The following is a 23135-nucleotide window of genomic DNA, read 5'->3' on the forward strand; positions in this document are numbered from 1 at the left end:
TGGCTGTATTTAGATAATGCTTGTAACCAGATAGCATGCCCAATGTTTTCTCCTGTAATGTGTTTTTAGCTGATAAGAACTGAATTTGTAACAGAATGGTCTTCAGTTTCATCCTGTGTGCTTGCCTTCATCCAGTTCTTCAAGAAGAGGTGTGTAATTCTCATCTGTGTTGATTATATTCCCAACTTCACCAGTAAAGTTTGTTGTATTCTGCAATACCTGTCTTGTTATTTTACAAACTGTGCTTGTAACTCTTTACCCTACCTAGCTCAGTTATTCTTTCAACGCAATTCATTGCGCTCTCCATCTTGGTCAGGTCCTTTCCTGTCTTTTAATTCTTACCTTGATTTCCACCATCTTCTTTTTAATAACTTACTTTGTGATGTTCAATGAAGGGAATTAATCATATAAATTGTTGTTGCAGTAATTTGTTTATCCAAGAAAACTCCCTTAAGCAGTTGTAAATAATGCAGAAGCTGGTTTGATGGCCTCCTACTTTAGGTAAATGTGTGGTTTAAATTTTACATTGATCTCTGCATCCTTTTTCTTTCTTTTCAAATTTATTCTGGTAATTGTTTGAAAAACTTATATTCTGGAGGTCAGAAGAAGAGGAATTGAGTTAATGGGTTTACAGAGCCAGACACTGGTAGGAGATAATTTTTATGACTGTCCAGCTGGTCATTCTGTTTTTTTCTGAAGAAGAAGGTTGTCAAGGAGATCTTGAAGAGGCCTAAGGCCTCATTTATATTCTGTTGGTTCTGCAGATACATGAGGATGGAAGAGTGAGTTGAGGATAGAGAAAGAGAAACAAAAATTGCTAACACCTTTTCAGATCTTACATTGGGAATAGATTAACATAATTGTTCTTCTGTTTATACTTACGGGTAGGGATAACTTCATTCATATCTGCGTTTCTCTTGCTCTGCCACCACAAAATTTAAAAAAAAAAAGAATTGTTGATGCAGTAAAACTGAAACTTGATTGTTATTTGGGAGCTGACCTAATTGATTGCTTTGCCAGAAGCTGAAGACTTTGAAAATGCATTGATTATGCAAAGCATTGGTAATTGTATAGTTCACTCTTTTCACAAAATTGCAGGTGATTTGTGAGGGAATTCATCAAAAGATTTAGGAGACTGGCAACAGTTTTTGTGTTTTTCAGTAAGGAAATGGCTCATCTTCCCTTATTGATTTATATAACTTTTTTTTCAGCTCTGGCATAAAAAAAAATTACTTTCCTGCTTGCAATTGTGCTATTAACCAATAGGAAAGGGTGGAGTAAGGGTGAAGGCTGTTACATTGGCAAAAAAGAAGTGTTGTTTCTTTTAAAAAAATCTTGTTTTCTAGCTTGACTAGAAAAAAAAACCTTCATACCTGTGTTATTTTATATGTGTATTCAGAACTGAGTTAATTTGTTTGAAAGGGTATTGGTTTTATGGTGGGTGGTTTTTTTTTTATTTTTTGTGGCTTGAAACCTTTCACTTAAATGAGGATCTGTGATAATACTGTTTGGTGTTTCTGGCTGCGATAGAGTTAAATTTCTTCATAGGAGCTTGTATGGGGCTATGATTTGGTTTTTTTCTGAAAAAAATGTTGATAACCCAGTGGTATTTTAGTTCTTGCTCATCAGTACTTATGCAGAGCCAAGGCCATCCTGGGACTGCACAAGAAGCTGGGAGGGGACACAGCTGGGACACCTGACCCCAGTTCACCAAAGATACTGTAGAAAACGTGACATTGTGCTCAGCAATAAAATGTAGGTGGAAGGGCTAAGATTGCTTGGGGACTGGCTGGGCATCAGTCAGTTGATCATGAGCAATTATTCTGGAGCTTTTTTGCCTCGTTTGTTTTTCTTAGTTTGCTTTCCCCCCCCCCCCCCCCCCCCCCCGTTATTGTATTTTGTATTTTTTTAACTATTAAATGGTCTTTACTCAAACTACAGGTTTTTTGACTTTCACCATTCTGATTCACTCCTCCATGCCACTAGGTGAGGGATTGAGTGAGTGGCTCCATAGTACTTAGTACTTAGCTGCCTACAGGGATTAATGCAAGACATACTGACAGTAATTTGATTGCAACTGAAGAATTCTTTTTTTTTTCCTGCTTGCTTGTTTCTTTCTTTTGTTATAATCTCTTGTTGGCCTTGAGGCTAGCAATCTGATTTCTGATTGTGCTGTGTTTCTTTTCGTTTTGACATTTAAAAGCTGAAATTTCTGAACTTCGGCACCCTCTTTTGCTGATCCTGTCTGACACACAGCATACAGGGCTTTGCTGAAGCCTGTCAGCAATCTGATTGTGGATCCAATGACAGGTTCTTCTGTTTCATCTTCTCTGCATGGAAGTGTGGTTCTGCATTGGGTTTAATCAGGATTGTAGCCTGATTCCTAACAGCAGCCCTACTCACATTTTGCATCATCAAGATGTCATTCTTGTATGTATATATGCAGTCATGGATTGAAACAGATCTTTCATATGCCTTTAGACAACGTGTAAGGATAAAAAATGAAATCTAACTCATGTTCACATTCACATCATATCACCTACTTGCCTCTAATACCTTTTGTAATATCTCAGCCATAATTTCCTGAATCTGTTTCAAGTTCTGCCTCAATGTGATGACACAGGGAATAATCCTGAATGTCTAGTTTCTGTATCTATGTGCTTCTGCTGCAGCTGTAGATTTCCTCTTCTTCACATTCTACTATGTCAATGAGGGCCCTTGTGAGGTGGTCTTTCTATATTATTCTTTGTCCTTGGAAATGTAAAGTAGTTTAATCCAGATGACAAAAAGGCAAATGACTGTCATTAATAAGTTTTAAGTGCTTTCCTGACTGCATTTTTTTTGGTGCTTGTTGTTACATATTCTCAGTTTCTTTTGCTGTCTTCATCCAGACATCTTCAGACTTAACTCTTTTAGATCAAAATTAGTGATGTGATACGATCCAGATAAATGACTGTACATATGATTTTCTTGCAAATAACACTGATGACTTCTTTGTTTACCCAGATTTCAGAAAGGAAAAAAGACTGCTTTGTATATTATGAAAACTAAAACTCTCCCTACTTCTGTGTTTTGACAAACTACATGGTGCAAAGGTCTGTTTAAAAAAACCCATCTCTGTGAAGCAAGTCTGTTTTGAAGAATGTGGGTAGATTGTTTTTAGCAGGTATGGACACCTTTATACGTTTTGGATGTAATGGGTTTAATTTGCTCTTGTGATTGGAACAAAGCAAAGTTTTGATGTTTTTGGTTTAGTTTCATTTTTTTGTTTGAGTGTTTTAGTGCAAACATTAAAAAAACAGATGGGTTTCTAGTTTGACCTTTTCAAATTTTTGTCTCAGATATCATAGTGTATTATTCATAGCTGAACAAAGAAAGATGTATACGGAATAAAGCATAGAATTTGCAGAAGTTCCACTGAAGTACAAGAATGTGTTTATATATCATTTGTGATATCAATTTTTATTTTAACTTTTTTGAACCAAAATTTGTTGTTTGAGTCATTGTGTTCATGCATATTAAAGCTCTGTTTCTGCTGTTTTAATTTTTTTATAGTTGCTATGTTTGGAGGTTGCTCCTACCAGTTACTGCTGATATCAAACAGTGACTGTAATGAAGTAGTCAATCATAGAAGTGAATGCTGAAGATTGCCATTTTAATGACTAATTTTCCTGCAGCTTTTCATTGTAAGCCAGTACCATTCATGTAATAAATCTCACAGGATTTAATGTTTACTTTTTACCATAAAATTTCTTGGAGAACTCAGCACCAATCATAAATATAGGGTTAAGACTCTAAAACTGTTGTGAAGGGAGTCATGATGTCCAGCCTATGTCTTTGCTGAGTAGAGTGTATGTCTGCTGATTGAAGTGGTAAGTCCATCAGAAAGCAAGAAAAGTATTTCTTACAAGTACAGAATTTGGAGATCTAAATTCAACACGTCCTCTTTCTATTAGACTGATTCATTTCAAGATTTTTAACTACTTCATGATTTAAAGCTGATTATGATTTGGATTGATGGAATATATCAATTGGTGTACTACTTGTGCAGACTGCTGTAATAGTAGTTTATTTTAATTAAATTAGTTGTAACGCATTCAGTTCACTAAGGAAAAAATTACAAAGAAAATATCTCATCCTATCGCTTCTAATTACTGTTACCTTTAAATGGCAGTTCTGTTATGTGAAGACCATTTATAAATCAAACCAAAACCATTTAAATTTCTAGACAACTCTCACTTTCAGTGATGGTAAAGTTGCACCAGATTTCCTGAGTGCATTTGAATTTATAATTCTGAATACAGGTACTTTGAGAAAATGTCTGTTCCATTTAGGATTTGGGTTCTGACTTTTTCTGTTTTTTGTAGGTTAGAATAGAATGGAGTATTCTAGATTTTTCACTAATGAAGCTTGAAGACTTGTAGTGTTCTTATTGATCAGAATGAGTAAGCATTACTCCTGAAAATCTAATACACTATTAGCCAGTAATAAAGACACAATAGCTTGTCTAGTAACCTATGTTACAAGAATTAATTATATTAATATATAATTAATATTTTATTTCCTTTTATGAAGACTTTTTTCTCATTGGGGGAGTGGAATTTTGTTTTAACACCTTACAATGTCTTATAGTTTTGTAGGTATGGTTAACTACCAGATATTTGCTGCTTACATGTGCATATTAGCTTTAGAGGTCATAATGCCTATGTTACCACTCTCATATGTATTAATACTGTCTAAGTTTTACAAGCCTGTTATTAATTGCATTGCACACTAACAATATGCTTATGTGATGGCAAGATTGAAGGATTTTTTTTTGTTAGATATATCACTTTTTTATTGGTGTTTTGGGTTTTTTTTAGTTTGTTTATCACATTGTTTCTCTGAGGAGACTTCTTTAGACATAGTGAAGAATCTGGCCAGTAATGAATCTGACCTTCTAAAGGTAACCATAGTGGACAAAATTAGGCAGTATGGTGGTTTTAACCTTGACTGCGTGCCAGGTGCCCACCAAGTCATTGTATCACTCCTCTCTTAAACTGGACAGGGGAGAGAGAAATAAAACAAAGAGGCTCATGAGTTGTCATAAGGACAGAGATCATTCGGCAATTACTGGCACAGGCAAAACAGACTCAGTTTGGGGAGAAATGGTTTGATTTATTAATGAATAGTCAAGGCAGGAAAAAGATAAAAACTGAATCTTCAAACACCTCCCCCTACTCCTCCCTTCTCCCCGAATGTCTACCTTCTCCCCCTCGGATTGGGAATGAGGGTTGTGGTCAGTTCATCACAGTTGGTCTTTGCTGCTGCTTCCTCTCATAGGGAAGACTCTTAATACTTCTCTCCACTATAGTGTGGGGTCTCTCTATTGGGGGATAGTCCTCCATGAACTTCTCCATTGTAGGTCCTTCCCATGGAGTTCAATTCTTCACAAACTGTTCCAACATGGATCTGATCTGCAGAGGAAACAGTCTTTCAGGAATTAACTCTTGCAGCATGCATCTCCCACAAAGTCACAAGTCCTGACAGGACAAAAAGTCTGGTGTGGGCTCCTCTCTCCACAGGTTCCCAGATCCCACCAGGAGCTGCTCCAGCATGGCTTCCCATGGGGTCACAGCCTCCCTGAGACATCCACCTGTTTTAAAGTGGAGTCCTCCATGAGTTGCAGGTGGATCTCTGTTCCACAGTGGATCTCGATGGCTGCAGGGAAAGGGCTTGCCTCATCATGAGCTGCACCACAGGTTGCAGGGGAGTTTCTCTTCCAGTGTCTGGGCACCTCCTCCTCTTTCACTGACCTTGGTGTTTGCAGAGATGTTGTTATCACGTTCTCACTCTTCTGCTGCTGTTTTGCCTCTGCTTAGCAACTTCTTCCCCTTCTCAAGTACATTAATCATAGAGATATTACCTCTACCACTAATTAACTCAGCCCTGGCCAGTGGTGGGTCCATCTTAGAGACAACCGTCTCTGGCCTCATTGGGTACAGGGGAAGCTTTTAGCAGCTCTTTTTTCAAAGAAGCTACCCATGTAGCTCCGGCTGCAAAAACCTGGCCACACAAACCCAGTTAATGTTTTTGATGTGTGAATGTGACAGTGTTCTTGAAATAAAGCAAAAGGAGCTACACTATCAGTGTTTAATAGTTTGTAGGTGTAATAACCTGTATTTGAAGGATTGTGTGTGTGAACAAGGCCACTTGTATGTCTGAACAGAGCTCTTTTGGGTCTATTTCAGAGGGGAAAGAGTGCAAGCACAAAGCAGTTGTTACGTGAATGTGTACTATGAAATAATCTTACATCACCTGTAGAAGCCTTGGAATTGTGGTAAACAGATAAATGTGCCAGAGTATGTAATTTTAATGGGAATGTGTAAGATCAAATTGCATAGGTGGTGTAAAGATAATTTCTTTATGTATAGATTTTAAATGTGAATGAGATCTGTTCTGTTAAGGTAACGAATAAAGCTATTGAATAAACTGGGGATTTCTGTTGTTTTTCTGCTCATAATATAGCATAGGAAATATGCTTGTATGTGCTTGAAATATGCTTATAGTGGGGATATTAAAAGGAGAGATAATACAAAGTCATCTTCTGTCACAGAAATATTGAGTATTTGATTCATAAACTCCTTACAAAGGAAAAAAGATTGTCTAGAGCAATAAATCATAGAGCTATTTTGGAATTACATGGAAAAATTTTTCTTCCTTTGTATTCTGAATGATGCTAAATGAAAACGCTTGATATTTATTTCTTAACATGTGGACACATCGATCTTTTTGATTCAGTGCTATGAATAAAAAAGAATGGTAACAATATTACTTCTAATTTTCAGAAATTACTATGCATTCTTGTTTAAAATATGTGCTGAGCAACACTTAGTTTTCCCATAACCATTTCTGATTAAAAAATATTCCTCATGTATGATTCTTATTACATAATTTGTAATAGAGTAGAATCATAAATGTAAGTAACTATATTTTTGATTTTTTTTTTCTGAAATTTTAATGATTTTATTTTTTGATGAAAGGTGTGGTATTGTTTTGGAAATAATGTTTTGCCAATCTGAGGTAAGTACATTTTGATAATGAGTTTTGTCTTTTGGGAGGAGAAAAATATTTTATAAACCAAAGAACTGTATTTATAGTTTTATTTGTATTTTACATATAAAATGGGGTGTGCAGGTAGCTTTGTTCAATATAAGTACATTCAAATTTTACTTTATTAAAATGTAAACTAATGGGAATTAAAGATAATTTATACTGAAAAATGAGATTTGTTTCCTAACCTGGACATTTAAACCATTTTGAAGATAGTGTTTGTCTATAGGTTTTAGTTTTTTCAAACTTCCTATGTTACAAGTGTGTTTGGTTTTTTTAGTATTAATTAACTGAAAGGGGTAAAATAGATCAAAATAGAAACATTCAAGACTGTGTCATCAGTAAGGAGAAGAGAAGACGACTATGTATTTTATGCCACAGAAATGGAAGTAGTACTTTGAGCTACTTTGTGAATTCTATATCTAAAAACTGTTTAGGAGGATTAGGAGGTATTTGTATTGGCTTGCACCATTATCGAGATAAAAGAGGAACACTGTTCTTTATAATGAGTTGTTCAATTCTCTTGAAAAAAGAGGGAGAAACATTAAATCCAAATGCATTCTAAAAGAATACTTAGTAAAATTACAATTCCCTTGAGTATTCAACTCACTGCAACTGAGCAGTTTTGAGTATTCAAAACCACTGCAAACCAGTGGTTTTGTTTATTTAGTTGTTTTTTTAATACTTATTTGCAAGTAGTTGGTCTTACCAGAATGTAGTTGATGAGACCAACTGGTAAATACAATATAAAATAAGAGACGACAAGAGTGTTTTATTTTTACATTAGTGTTTTCACTGTCTTTCATATAAGCCACAGACAGTAATAGTAACTTCTGAGCTAGTGTATAAGGATGAAGGAAAGGATAGTAGTGTAATCATCTTCACTCTTCCATCTCTCAGATGTGAGAGTGGGATAGCATAGTATTGCGCAGAGCCTCATCTAGTTGAGTACACTTGTGAGGTCTGAGGTAGCAGGGAGTGCCCAGAACAGAAATTCCAGGCAGATGCCAAATGCTTCACTAAAAATGAGACAGCCACAGAGTTAGTGCTTTATAGGTACACAGCAGCAAGCACACAAGGATTACTGACAAACCCAGTTCTGTGTTTAGGGATGCTGCTTCAGGCAGCTGAGACCTCCTCTGATTCCATGCTTTAATTATTGTATTAGTCTTGTATTAATTATTTTATTAGCCTACAGTTGGAATTGTTTATTTTGATGGAATAGCTCACATTGTAAAGGTTCAATACAAGCTATGCTTCTGTATTTCATATTTACATTTCAGCTTAAATGGTGAGACTGATTTCAGAAAACATGTTTCTGAAATAAATTTTAAAACTAAGTTGCTCTTAAAACACTGTCAAAGAATTTTTGTTTTCCTTGTTTTAAAAAGTCTCTTAAATTGGTGGATTAAGTCATCCCTTTCAGTTAATAATTAAACAAGTTTTTCTACCATGAGTAAGCAACAGTGTTCTGTTTTGTGAAAGATTGCACATTTGTTTGCATAAAGATCTTTTTTGTAATGAAAAGAAAACAGTCAAATTTTACAAACCCGGATTATTAAAAGATTGAAGATCTAGCCTAAACTGGACAATTCTAAATTACAAAACAGGTATAATTTGATTTTCAGTTAGAGTGTTTCCTTCAAAGATGAAGGAATAGAAATAGATATGTCTCTACTTTGGATACTCACAGAAATCAGCAGTATTTCTTAAGTCTTTCCTTACTACTTCAAGTTATAGCTGACAGTTGTTGAATTTATTTTGTGATTAAGCAAATGATTCCATTTATTATGAGATAGTTGAGTTCAAGATCATCTGTGGAAGAAGCAGGACACCAAGCAGGACTGCAACCCTGGGCTGCAGGGGAGCTGACTTTGTCCTCTTCAAAGACCTACTTGTAAGAATCTGGTGGGACAGGATTCTGGATGGTAGGAGTGCCCAAGAAGCACTACTTCCTCTAAACCCAAGATTGGTGCATCTCCACAAGTAGAAAATCAGGAAAATGAGGCAGGAGTCTTATATGGATGAAAACTACCGGAGCTACTCAAGGAGAAGAAAGAAATCTATGTAAGCTGGGAAAAGGACTTGGTTGCTTGGGAAGAGTATAGGAGCATCACCAGATTATGCAGTGACAAAACCAGGAAGGCCAAAGCCCCTTTTGACTGAAACCTGGCAAAGGAAGTAAAGGAAAACAAGAAGGGCTTTTTCAAATATATCAGCAGCAAAAGGAAGATAAGGGAGAATGTGAACCCACTGATGAACAAAGAGGATGTCCTGGTGACAGAGGATGCAGAAAAAGTAGAACTACTGAATGCCTTCTTTGTATGCCAGTCTTCTCTGCCAAGGCTGACCCTTCAGAAGCCATAGCCCTGGAGAACAGTTGAATAGTCTGGAGAATGGAAGACTTTCCTTTAGTGGATGAGGTTATAGATCTATTGGGCAAGCTTAACACCCATAAATCTATGGAACCTGACAGAATGCACCCACGAATGCTGAAGGAGCTGGCTGATGTGATTGCTAAGACACTCGTTTTTGATCGATTGTAGAAGACTGGCAAGGTACCTGAGGACTGGAGAAAGGTCAGTGTCACTCCAGTCTTCAAAAAAGGCAAGAAGAACGACCCAGGAAACTACAGGCTGGTCAGCCTCACCTTTATAGTGAGTTGATGGAACAACTTATCTGTGATATCATCCCAAAACACATAGAGGATGGTTATCAGAATGGGACTCAACACAGATTGAGCAAGGGGAGATCTTGCTTGACCAACCTGGTAGCCTTTTATGAGAGTATAACTGGCTGGCTAGATGAGGGAAGAACAGCAGATGTCACCTATTTTGACTTCAGCAAGGACCAGGGACTGTTCAGCCTGGAGGAGACTAAGGTCTCATTAGTACTTAGAAGTATTTGAAAGGTATATGTCAAGAGGATGATGGAGCATCAGTTTTTTCTGTTGTATCCAGTGATAGGACAAGGAGTAACAGACAAAAGCTGGAACACAAGAAGTTCCGGTTAAACATAAGGAAAAATTTCTTTCCTATGAGCGAGCCCTGGCACAGGCTGCCCAGGGAGGATGTGGAATCTCCTTCCTTGGAGTTCTTCAGGACCTGCCTGGACACATTCCTATGCAACCTGATCTAGATGGACCTGCTTTGGCGTGGGTGTTGGACTAGGTGATCTCTAGAGGTTCCTTCCAACCCCTACCATTCTGTGATTCTATGATCTGTATATGTTACTGAATGTGAAGAAGTAAGTTACTTGTCCAGTGAATCTTGCTTTGCTACTGTTCACTAATGAAATTTGGGTATCCTGAAAACTTGAGCATAATGACATATTATCTGTGTTTAACTTTTGTCAAGGTTCTGTCACTACTGTATGGAGTCATGAAAGAAATGCATCTTTGACAGTAATAAAAATAATTTAAAAGTTGTTAGTCATTGTTCCCTGTGTGGCAAAGAGGGATCATCTGATTAGAAAATTTAGTCTTTAGTCAAACAACGAAGATGGAAATAAATGCAATAAATTCAACAACGTTTACCTTGTGACATGACAAACTATTGGTGGTTACATTTTATTTTAGAGGTAGCAATGCACATTTTAAGCCAAGATCGAAGAACCTATGTAAACATACACTTCTAGTCAGACATTTTCTCTCAGAAGTATTTTGACTTTGTGATTTTTTTTTTAATTGTAATTTTTTGTTTGATGATAGTATCTTTCCTGATGATAGAACAGAGCCTTTGCTTTCAGTAGATACAGATATTTCTATATATGAGCAATGTTGTTGCTTTCTGGGGGATTGTATATATTGTATATATAGTGTATATATCTATATATGTGTATTACATCCTTGTATATGCAACTGAGCTCACCTGTCAGCTGTTGAACTGAGTTAGTGCAGATTGAATGCCTTCTCTTGGTTATTTGTATGTAACTTGTTAAATTTCAGGAGTTTTTGTAAAACAGAGTAAAACAAAGTTATGGGGGATGTTAATGTAGCTGCACATTATGGTCAGTTATGGATTGCAAAGGTTTTTGGGAAGAAGAGTTCGAGGAAAATGCACATTATTTGCATTGTGTATGTGGTATAAATCACAATATTGGATGGACTGGCCACTTGTTTCATGCAAGGCAGGTTCCAGAGTGGATTTTATGTGAGCCTTAGTCTGTGGTATATAGTAACACACAGGTAAGGCAAGAAGGCTTTAGGACTTAAATAGTAGATGAAGGTTTTGTAAACTTCTTCAAACAGAAAATTCAATTTTGCTAAGTCCTCCCTGACCTTTTTCTTCCTCCTCTGCTACCCTAAATAGGTATGGTTAGGCTGGTGTCTGATCAAGATAGATTAATGGAGCGAGGAAATGGGAGAAAATGGGTTCCTTCTACCACTATGGCTGACTTCCACAGTGGATATTTAAATCATAGAATGGTAGGGATTGGAGAGAACCTTTAGAGATCTAGTCCAATCCCCTGCTGAAGCAGATCCAGCTAGATCAGGTTGCACAGGAACACACCCAGGTAGGTTTTATTTGCTGCAGACTGACTCTCTCTTCACATGAGAATCCATTCATTCTGCTAGGTATCTTTCTTATAAACATTTTACCTATTTTTCAAACTTTTATTCATGCATTTACATGCAAAAAATTGCACAATGATATCTGCTTATATTGCAGTACACCTCTTTGTGTGATATTCATTCTGTGCCAGTTAGTGTTCATATTCTTGTCTCTTTTTCAGTTCTGTTTGAGCTTTTGTAAGCTTTTATTAATTATCAGGCTTCTTAGTTGGAATTTATGTGGCTTGTATTATTGTACCTCAAAAATTCTTTTTGAATTATCATCTTTGTTTCAGAGCTGTTTCTTTTTGCGCCTTCAATTATTGAATATAACGTAAAATAAACTTTAATATTTACAGAATCTAATTCAGAATAGTAAAAAAATTGAATTTCTATGAGACAATGCAGAACTGGAATTCATATATAATAGTCAGCAATACATAAAAAGAAAATGATTAAACCATATCTCACTTATCACAGATCTTTTTAATAGGAGAAAATTCTGTACCATTAGTTCCAGATCAGCGTACTTCCCGTTCACAATGCTTTAGTGCATAACTTATAAATCTGTCCTCACCATCCTGTGTTACTTTTTCAAAGTGAGACTAACATCAAGCAAGACAGGGTGAATGAAAGTCAATGAAGGTCGACTAGACAATCCAATTCTTAAAGATTCTCGGAAGAACAGTACTGTGATCTATAAAGCATTGGGTGTAAATTTCTGTAACTTTGTTGACAAGGGTCATTTCTGAAGAACGGTGGTGTGTTTTACACAATTAATCTGGTCTGAGATTATGCTAGTGTAATCTGTTTGTGGAGTATGTCTGAATGTCAGTTGTTAATACTGTAAATATTCCACAAGCCACGTTAATAATATACATTTCATGTACCTATTCTACCTTCTGAGAGGTGAAAAGGCCTTTGAGGAAACCATAACATAGTTACATATTGCATTATGAAGAGAGAGTATTAAGACTGCAAAATCGTTGCATATATGCTGTTGCTAATTTTCCATGCAATTTTTCATCACTGTTTCTTTATTTCAGTAGAATAGGCCATCTCTTAGGAGCATTAAACACTTTTGTACAATAAAAAGGCCAGATTGGGTAGGGCTTTGGGCAGCCTGGTCTGGTTGAAGGTGTTCCCTGCCAGGGGGAACTACATCTATGAGGTCCCTTCCAACCCAAACCATTCTGTGAGTCTATAACCTGTTTCTGGCACTTACTTGTAGAAATAGTGAGCTGGCCTGCATGTTTGAGTTTAAATATAAAAGTCCAAGCATTTATATAAGCTGTCTGTGCTAGACACTGCAGATTATAAAATAGAAGAAAGTCTAATTAAGTAAAAGTGATGTTGTTTTTAGTCATAGAAACTGAGGTTTAAATTTAGCTTTGTTACTTTCACTTCAGTTTTTTTATCCCTTATACAAATAGGTCTATTGAAAAATAATACTTCTGAATACAAACCCTTTTTTATTTTGAGTTAAACGTATAAATAAGGACTGATAAGATTCAGTTATCAGTCATTCTAACTGAAAATTACATAATTGTACTTAACTATAATGCTATATGTATGTCTAAAATGTATGTGTACTTACTGTTTCCCACCCATGCAAAAAGGAGAATAGGAAGAGCTAATACAAATTTCTTTTTTTACCCTTTCCTCAGTCAGTTTTCAGATGTTTTAATATGATATTTCATTACTTACTATCTTGTAATCAATTTATGAGAAGCCATTCTTAAGAAATTGTATATGTGTATATGTATATATTGAAATATGTATATTCCTTCGCAACTAAGACAGTGACAGGAGAGTGTGGTCATGTGTTAATAGCAGTTAACCAGACTATCAAGTGGCCTTCATTACAGGCTCTTAGTGGAAAACACATTATTAAAATATCAATTGCTATAAATGACACATAGTCTTGAAAATAATTAATATATTCCTAGACACTGGTACAATAAAGAATGCTGCCTGTGAGATAACAATGCTGATTGAAAAATTTTTTACAATGTTTCCCGATAAAACTTGAAGTCAGTTTCTGCACGTCATAGAATTTTCTTGCTTGACAGAAAAGGATGGATTCTCCTGTTAAAGTGAGCTTAAAGGTGGCAACTTCAGTTTAATGCATTGCTGGTTTATTTATACCTCAAGATTTAAGAACAGAAATCATTGTTTCTAGTAGAAAAATGCCTGTCTAATGTGGTGATTTCTACTGTATTCAGGTAATGTCACACTACTTTTGATGGACTGTAACTAGTTTTTCTAAATCTAGAATATTGTGAGGCTTGCGTGGCATAGAGAAGTAATGAATAATCTTTTTTCAGAGTAGGTGGATGCTGCATATCTAATGAAAACTGAAAAGGTTTCCTGCCAGTCTAACTACTTTTACCAAAACTATTTGACAAGTTTTATTTAGAGTGTAGAGAATTCCATAGTATGAACAGAAGATATTTAAAACCATAGTAGTTTTATTATTTGCATCCAAAACATAATCTTTTTTAAAGTCTTTAAGCACCCATGTCAGCTATCTGTTAGAAACTGTTTGTATTTTAAAGTTTTAAGATCTTAATTTGTCATATTAAACAATTATAATATTGCCTTTCATTAATATGTTTGTCTTGCTAGCTAGGGCAGACCTGTTGGGCACAAGGAATCATGCTTTAATCCTCTGTGGAGAGGTTGTAAGACTGTAACAAGGTCCTTCTCTTACACCTCTAGGTGAAACAGAGTGTTTATCAGCCCTGCACACCACCCACCTGGTGCTGTTAAAATCCTAAATAGTGCAAATCTATAAGTCTTCGGTGTCTGATAGAATTTGCCAAAGATTTTTAGTAGTTAATATCTTAAAATTCCTAAATAGTTGTAGCTGTTGTCAACTGGGACGAGTGTGCAGAAGTAAAAATACAAGATCGCGTCAGGTCAGGATTGAAGAAGAAATTTCTTACTACACTGTGTTGAGGTGGTTTTTTTTAGTTTTGTTTTTTTCTTTCTTTCTTTTGTGTAAACACACTTTAGATATGGGCCTATGCAGATACAATGTGATCACTACCCAATTTGTGACTGACCCTTTCTCTCATCCTTTTGACTTGTCTTCAGTTTTATTGGGTTCTATATACCCAATCCCAAAAGACTTGCCTTTTGTTTGACAGATGTGCAACAATAAAAATCTTGACTTGAGAATTTGTTGTCCTGAGCAGTTTGTCTGGAAAATACAAGTTTTGTCACAATATCAATATAGAATTTTCTGTTGCTGTCATTTGCACTAGGAATGTAAACTTCTCAGGAAAAAACCCCAAACAACTTGGGTAAAGGAAAATATACAGCTTTTTAAAGTGTGCCTAAGTCAGTTGTATATTCTTCACAAATTTCACAAAATGTTGTCCTTTTGAATATTTAGTCTATGTACAAAGCTTTAAATTTATGCAGTAGATTGTGTTTCATAGTTACTAATTTTTGTAAGACAAAAAAATACAGTTGCAAAGAAACAGGGTGACAATAATATTTGAACTTAGACTATCATTCTCTCTTTTGTTCCCTTTCTTCTTCTCCTCCAAAAAAGGTGATCTCCCTCACCAGAGATGATCTTTTGCTTTCTTTTCACGTGCATGTATAGGTGTGTGTGTATACCTTATGTTTTCTCACAAACTGTTGAAATAAGTAATAGTAGAGTTGATGATAATAATAGAAGTATTAATGAGAACCTTGGTAATGTTATGGAGAAACTGGTTAGACTCGATTGAGTACATGCATATATCTCCTCTTTAACTGTTACTTATTTGTCTTTTCTGTAGGTGACAGATCAATCAGTGAAAGCTTTTGCTGAACACTGTCCTGAGCTGCAGTATGTTGGCTTTATGGGCTGCTCTGTTACATCAAAAGGAGTCATTCACCTCACTAATGTAAGTATTGTAACTACTCTTAGGTAGTTGTTAGTGTGTTTGACTATTGCCAAGTGATATATATCACAGGGAGCGTTAAGTTTATACAGTGTCATGCATAGAGGCTTGACAAGCTAAATTAACTTTGTGTTATTTGAACAGAAACATTCAGGTTTCTCTCTAGAAAAACACTGTGGCAAGAACATATTCAAGGTATGATACTTTGTCTCAGAAATAGCAACAATGTTCATGTCAAAAGTATTTAAAATGCCTAGTTATACCAGATTCCATTGCAAAGGAAACAAATTTATGTAATTAGAAGTGCAAAATTTTTAAGGCAAGAGATTGAGACAGACCCCTTACTGCAACATTACATCCTCTTTGCCCATAAACTTTGTAGTTATCCTACTTTGAATTTTAATGTAGTATGAAAGATACATTTTATTTCTTTTATGTAAGAACAGTGATATTTATGAGAACTAAGTTGAGTGAACTTTCAGAAAATAATGGAACCATTCACTAAAATGAATGACTTGAATGAACTGGACAAGTGACATATTAATTAGAATTTGTAACTAAAAGTAATTTCAGAGATCATTCAGACCTCAGGGAGAACACTAGAAAAATACTTCTGGAGTAGGTAAATTAGTATTTACAGCTAAGAATTAAAAAAATAACTCGACTAGAATTTGTGGTAACTGGTACAGAAGACTGTAGAAATGAATATTGAATATGAAAATTCTGGTTAACAGAAAAATGTTTTAAGAGATCTTGAAGGAGCGAGTGGAAAACATATTTAATGAAAATGTGCCTGAGGATAAGACAGGTGTTTTGTATGCAACTGTGCAAACTTCTTGTTATGTAGAGCCATTCAGCATATCTATAAAACATTTTTGTCAGTTTAGGGCAGCTTAGTGGCTGAAGATACGGAAGAATTGAAAACGTTTTGGAACACATGCAAAAAAGAAGACATAGAAATTAATTTGCATGATAAAGTTACAGTACCTCAAAGGATGCTGTTTGGAAACATTGTACATTGAAGGGATGTGTAAAGGGGACATACATCTGTATGAGAGGAATAATAAAAAAATATATGTGCTATGAACACTTTCTAACTGTAGATTATATTGATATACACAACAAAATATAGGAGATGCGTAGTTTAGAAATCTGACATAGACAAATTACATAATCCAAGGTTTTGTGGGAAATATTCATACAGATGGCCTTTAAAGCCATACTTTGGTAACTGCATTATTCTGGCCTAGATTTATTGAGTATTTAATACGTATCTTTCAGCGAAGGAACTTTATAATCCCATTTATTTCATTAAAGAAAAGTCAAGATCTCTATTTTTCTTGTTCCCATTTAATTCTTATTTTCATGTGATTTGATAAAAATCAAGTATTAGAAACCTTGATTTACAGGGGAATGACAGTGTTGTACATAGCCCTATGGAAAATAGGAGACTGCTTTGGCACAAAAATGGAAAAAGTTCAGTTGTTCAGCCTGGAGAAGAGATGGCTCTCAAGAGACCTTATTGTGGCCTGTCAGTACTTAAAGACGGCTTACAGGAAAGATAAAGAGGGACTATATCAGAGCCTGTAGTCATATAGTACAAAGAAAAGTTGTTTTAAACTAAGAGTGGATTCAGACTAGGTATAAGGAGAAAATTTGTTTACAATGGCTGTAGTGTAACACTGGAACAGGTTGCTCAGAGAAATAACTGCCCAATCCCGGGAAACATTCAAGGATATTGGAAGGGACATCTATCATTGTGCTAGATGACCTACAAAGTTCTCTTCCAACTGAAATGATTCTGTGATATGATGCCTTCTGTTGAGTTTGTGAAGTATTCTTTCACATCTGACTGACTTCCTATGCACAATGTATTTTTTTACATTTATTATTACTTTAAGCTGAAGTATGTATGCATGTAATATAGGCAAGTGGAATTATGCCATATATTGAGGGGGAAAAGAGCAAGTAAGAGATTTTCAGTCATATAGTGACTGGGAAATGTTACTGGAATTCAGGCTTTTTTACTCTAAATCTATGGACAAATGATACCTAGTTAATCTTGCTGCAGTGACCTGGGTAGTGTTTCCACATAGCTCCTCTGGCAGGTATTACTTCCTTGTAATACAGCAGGCAATTTCAACTAAAAATCCGGATTGCACTGAAACATCCAGCACAGACACATGTTCCGTTTTGACAGTTCTTTGGAGTTAAGAGGTGCATGTCAAGAGGATGGGGCAGCACCTTTTTTCTATAGTGTCCTGTGACAGGTCTAGCGGTAATGGACAAAAGCTGGAACAGAAAAAGTTCCACTTAAAAGTAAGGAAAAACTATTTCACTGTGAGGGTGATGGAGCCCTGGCATAGGCTACCCAGGGAAAGTGTGGAGTCTCCGTCTCTGGAGGTTTTCAATACTCGCCTGGACGCGTTTCTGCGTGACTTGTTCTATGTGGACCTGCTTTAGCAGTGGGATTGGACTAGATTATCTTTAGAGGTTCCCTCAAACTCCTACTATTCTGTGTTTCTGTGAAATAAGCTCCAGCAGGGAGTTAAAGCAAATATCTGGGGAGTAGTAGTATGATCCTTAACTACTACATCTGCCTTCTGCAGAACTCATCTGCCGATGACATAATTTTATGTTCTAAGCATCATGTATTTCTTACGGTCAGTTTTGTGTTGAATTCTTGACTAGTACTTCATAAGTGCTCAGTCATAATTCCAGTCCTGTGTTCTTAGAGTATATGTCACTTGTCCTTTGCTCCCAATGTCCTGCAAGGCCGTGCAGAGTTACTTGGTTCCCTTCTGCTTCCTGTGTGCAAACTGGAGGTAACAGCACTGGCCTGTGTTATAAAATTGCTCTGAGGCTGATGAGTGTATAAAAATTGAGTGGTTTATTATTACCATATTTTCCCCCTAGTAATGTTAGCTCTCTTTAAAAATACTGGTGCTTGAAAATTCTGAATTACAGTGCTGCAGAATAGCAGAGTTTTTTTTAATAACTAATTATGGGATATGATAGTGAACATATGTAATTTAAAAAATAAGAAACATTCAAAGTTTATTTTCTTCTATATTTCTATTGAAACTAGTGATATTAAAAAAAATTTCTTCATGACAACAAAACTGTACCATTACCATAACGCCTTTTTTCATTGAAGTTACTATAAGCCACAAAATGCACTTAAAGTATATAGTGATTATTGAGTAGAGGCACTGCATGTATATACACAGGGAGAGAGAAATAGAAAGGGAGTGTGTGTTTCTGCAGTTCCTAGTTAGAGTCCCCCTTGAAACCAGTGATTTATTCTGATGATCTGCAATGTTTTATTTTGCTTTGTAGCTGTAATGTGTGAAAAAGAGTCACAAAAGATCTGAATTGTCAGCTCTGTGACATCAGAAAAATTAGTTCAACATTTATAAACTTGTTTCTGTTGAGGAGGGAAGAATACACACTGGATATAGTGTAGTAGTTTTTATATTGTTTTCAGTAAATCCCCATTTTTTCCCCCCATTTTTTGGCCTTTTTTTGTCATTTGTTTTATCATTTGCTTATCTGTCTTACATTACTTGCTTTTTCTTGTTTTCTCCCTTCCTCCCCTCCTGATATCCTTGTCTTTATTGCTGGTGATTTTTTCCTTGCTTCTTCTCCTGTAAGTTCAAAGGTCTGAGCAAAAGCGCAAAGTATCTGTGCATGGTAGGTAATTAGGTTGAGGATGGAATAACGAGATGAATGATGTTTATTCATTAACTAAGTGTAAATAAGAAACTCCATCTGCTAACTAGTGAAATAATTTTGTATATGTGGTGATAATTGTGGTTTATAATAAATGGTGGTATTTTCTCCCACTCTTGTGGTAATTGCCTCTCAGCAGTTTAATTATTGCACTCGTAATAGAATTTTAACAGTTGGTATCAGCAATTTTTGATATCTTGACATAGTTTCATTTCAAAGCCACTTCCTTGACTTCTTCCCTTAAGTTCCCATATATATGCAAAAGTAATTGCTTTGTAGCAGTATAACTGTCTTTGCTTCTACACCATCTACATCTGACAGAATATGTCTGGTAATGTTTATTACAGACATTTTAATATAAATATGTATGAGTCTTTGGACAAATTCTTGATAGAATAAAGTTCTAATTTATTTTTCTAATAACCAATACATTAAGCCAGCTTGTCTAAGAACTGTTTTTAAAATAATGTGATCTTTATTCTATCTTTGTCTTGTAATTGTTACCTGAGAGTCGTGTCCAGACTCAGTCATGCCTTTGTCTGGGTTGGTGGCCAGTATGAAGTCGATCAAAATTCAGATTTATAGAGGAAATATTTAGGACTCTTTCATGCAGACGTAATCAACTTGACAGATATGTAATGATAATCTACACATGACAAGATTGATTTTGCAAGAGCCTTTTCTAAATGGAGGTACTGAATAGTCCCTTTCTTTAGTAGCTGATCTATTTTGACATGAAGGACTCTACTTTATGCATATTTCAGCATACCTTCTAATCTTAAAATTATCATGCTTCCTAACTAAGAACATAATTGTTCTTCTTTGACTAGCTCTAGAGAAAACAGTTCTTTAATGAATTTATATAAACTATATTTCATAAGATTGCACATGATTTATTTGAATCTGTTTGAATTTATTAAGATTAAATGTTACTCTTCCAATCATTGGAAGAAGTTATTAAGAATTTCTGGACATAGATTCAGAGAAATTATTCATGAGGATTGACTTGATGCTTTAAGTGATGTGATGCTATAGACTGTGTAAGACAAATTTTACATCTTGTCAAGCTAAAGCTGACCATTTTGTTAACTAAAGTTAACTGTATCCCTCCTAAGAGACTCTTTTCAACATTTTAAAGATTTGATAGTTGTGTCCAGCTGCAGTTTCTTTCAAGTTACAAAGACACGAGTTACAAGTTATAAAACATTGCAGAGAAGACTGATTGCATGTTTGAAAGGGCTTCAGGTCTCTGTGGTTAAGTGAAACTTGAATTAAAAAAGGAGTTTGTTAGAGATACTTGAGAGTGAATACAGAGTGTAAACTGTGATTCATTGATAATGTAATTTAGCATTAACTTTTAGAGATATAATCTTGAAATAAGTCTGGTCACTTGGATACATGTGCAGTTTATGTATGTGTTGAAGTACCTCCCTGCAATGGGTCTTAATGGTAGAATTCTTTTTGGTAATATAACCTGTAAAAGTATGTATGCAATAAATTAACCTCTAAGTTATTTTTATCAGTCATCTTGGAAGGAGTAGCAGCTTGAATACAAATGTTCACTTTCTTACTGTGTTTTGCTGTAGTACATTACACAACAAAATGATCCATTGACTAAATTTGTGTTTTTAATTAACATATATTTTCAACTGCCTTTTCTTCTCAAGCACCCTTTTATTACAAATATCTACTATCTTCAAAACATTTTTTTCCATTTTGTTTGTTGTGATACAAGTCAAACCTCTGTACTTGAAACACAGGTTTTGAATGCATATTTCTTATTTGAGGAATGGAAGTTCAATGCTCTGAAATATTTAAGAAATAAAACTAAAAATTGTGAATATGCAGAACATTACATTAGTCAATGGTTTGGTGGTTTAGCCTGATGTCCACCCAGTCATAAAATCACTCCCCCTCCTGAACTAGGCAAGAGAGAGAGAGAGAGGAATATAACAAACGGCTTGTGAGTTAACGACAACGAGATAATTCAGCAGAATCACAGGCAAAACAGACTCAACTCAGGGAGAAAAAGGTTTGATTTATTAAAGAAACAATAAGAGCAGGGAGATGAGAAATAAAACCATCTTAAAAACACCTCCCCCCACCCCTCCTGTTCCCAGGACTCCCTTTCCTCCCCCCCGCACCCAGTGGTGCAGCACAGGGGATGGGGATTGCAGTCAGTTCATTACAGATGGACTTTGCCACTGCTGCTTCTCAGGAGGCCTCCTCCCACTTCCCAGTGCTTCACTGTGAGGTCCCTTCCCACAGGAGACAGTTGCTCAAACTTCCAGCGTGATTCCTTCCCATGGGCTGCAGCTCCTCACGAACTGCTCTGGCATGAGGCCTCCCACAGGGGCAGCTCCTCACACCCTGCCCCAGTGTGGGTCATCCACTGGGAGAACAGTCCTTCAGGAACAGACTGCTCCAGCCTGAGTTCCTCACAGGATCACGAGTCCTGACAGCAAATCCACTCCGGCATGGACACTTCCACTATGGACTCCCAGGTCCTGCCAGGAACTTGCTCCAGGATGAACTACTTATGGAGTCACAGCCTCCTTCACACATCCACCCACTCCAGCATGGGGTCCTCCATGGGCTGCGAGTGGGTCTCTGCTTCCCAGTGGTCCTCCATGGACTGCAGAGGGACAACCTGCCTCACCGTGGTCCTCACCACATAACACAGGGGAGCCTTTTCAGTGCTTAAGCACCCTCCTGCCCCTCCTTCTCCACTGACCTTGGTGTCTGCAGAGATGTTTTCGCATTCTCATTCGCTGTTGCGGCTGCAATTTTGCAAATGTGCAACTTCTTCTTCTCCTTCTCAAATATGTTATTCACAGAGGTGTTACCTCCATCACTAACTGGCCAGGAACTGGGTCAGTGCAAAACCACTATGTGTGGGAAAACTGTCTCCTCTGTAACTGTTCAGTCATTTTCTAATTCTTCAAACTGTGTGTAATTACTGTTTCAGGAACACAACATATTAAAGTTAAGTTACTTCAGCTCTTAAGTAAAAAAATAATTTATGTGGCTCTAAGAAATAGTTCATAGGTTCTGTTGACACAGTAATAAAAAGAATGCAATTTACAGTTTTTTTAGGTTGCTGTTTTTTGTTTTCCATGATGATACATGTACTCTGGGTAGCCTACATTTGAGAGCAGTTTATATGCTGAAGGCACCTATACAGAGAGTGTATCAAGAAAATCAAGCTTAATTAGCAAAAGATGTGAATTTAGAGATCATTTGGTCCTTATAAGCACTTTCCTTCAGAAATAATTTGTGTTTAGTTCCAAGGAAGATTGATCTGATGTGAATTGTTTAGTGGTGAATTTGGCAGTGTTAGGTTTATGGTTGGACTTGGTCTAAAGGTGTTTTTCAGCCTAAGTGATTCTGTGAATCTATTCTACTCTGTGTTTTAAGGAAACATATCTCTATGAGAATTGTAGAAGTATGCAAAAAAACAAATAACCCTCATCCCAATGGTAATAGTGTTTTGGTTTTTTTTCGTCTGAAATATTTGACCTTTAACAGTATCAAATGAGACATATTTTCTATCTTTTTTGGTTTGTTTTTGTTTTGGTCTTGTTATGATAGTTTTCAAATACTCTATTGATTAGCATTGCACATATTTTTATATTACAAGTTTCAGTAATCAAGTCTTATGAACTTCATAACATGCTAGCACACAAACAGTACAATAATCTCTGAATCTTTAAGAATATCAACCTCCAGAAAATTTAATTTCAACAAGCCAACAAAGGTATTACGCAACAATGGTTTTATCATAATTTAAAATATTTGAGATCTAAAGGTAGTAGGTAATTTCTTTAGCATAGTAGCATTTATTTTCTAATTTTTATTAA

At 35.9% G+C, this 23135-nt stretch overlaps 1 protein-coding gene across 1 annotated transcript in view; it reads left to right on the forward strand.

The window, feature by feature from the left end:
* FBXL17 (F-box and leucine rich repeat protein 17) overlaps window positions 1–23135 on the forward strand; it is a 270206-nt gene that overhangs the window by 61107 nt on the left and 185964 nt on the right. The window contains exon 5 of the mRNA XM_062017981.1: window positions 15439–15546. Coding sequence (XP_061873965.1) covers window positions 15439–15546 — 108 coding nt within the window. The remainder of the gene's footprint in view (window positions 1–15438; window positions 15547–23135) is intronic.

Source organism: Colius striatus, chromosome Z (genome assembly GCF_028858725.1).
Source record: "Colius striatus isolate bColStr4 chromosome Z, bColStr4.1.hap1, whole genome shotgun sequence".
Classification (NCBI taxonomy): Eukaryota; Metazoa; Chordata; class Aves; order Coliiformes; family Coliidae; genus Colius; species Colius striatus.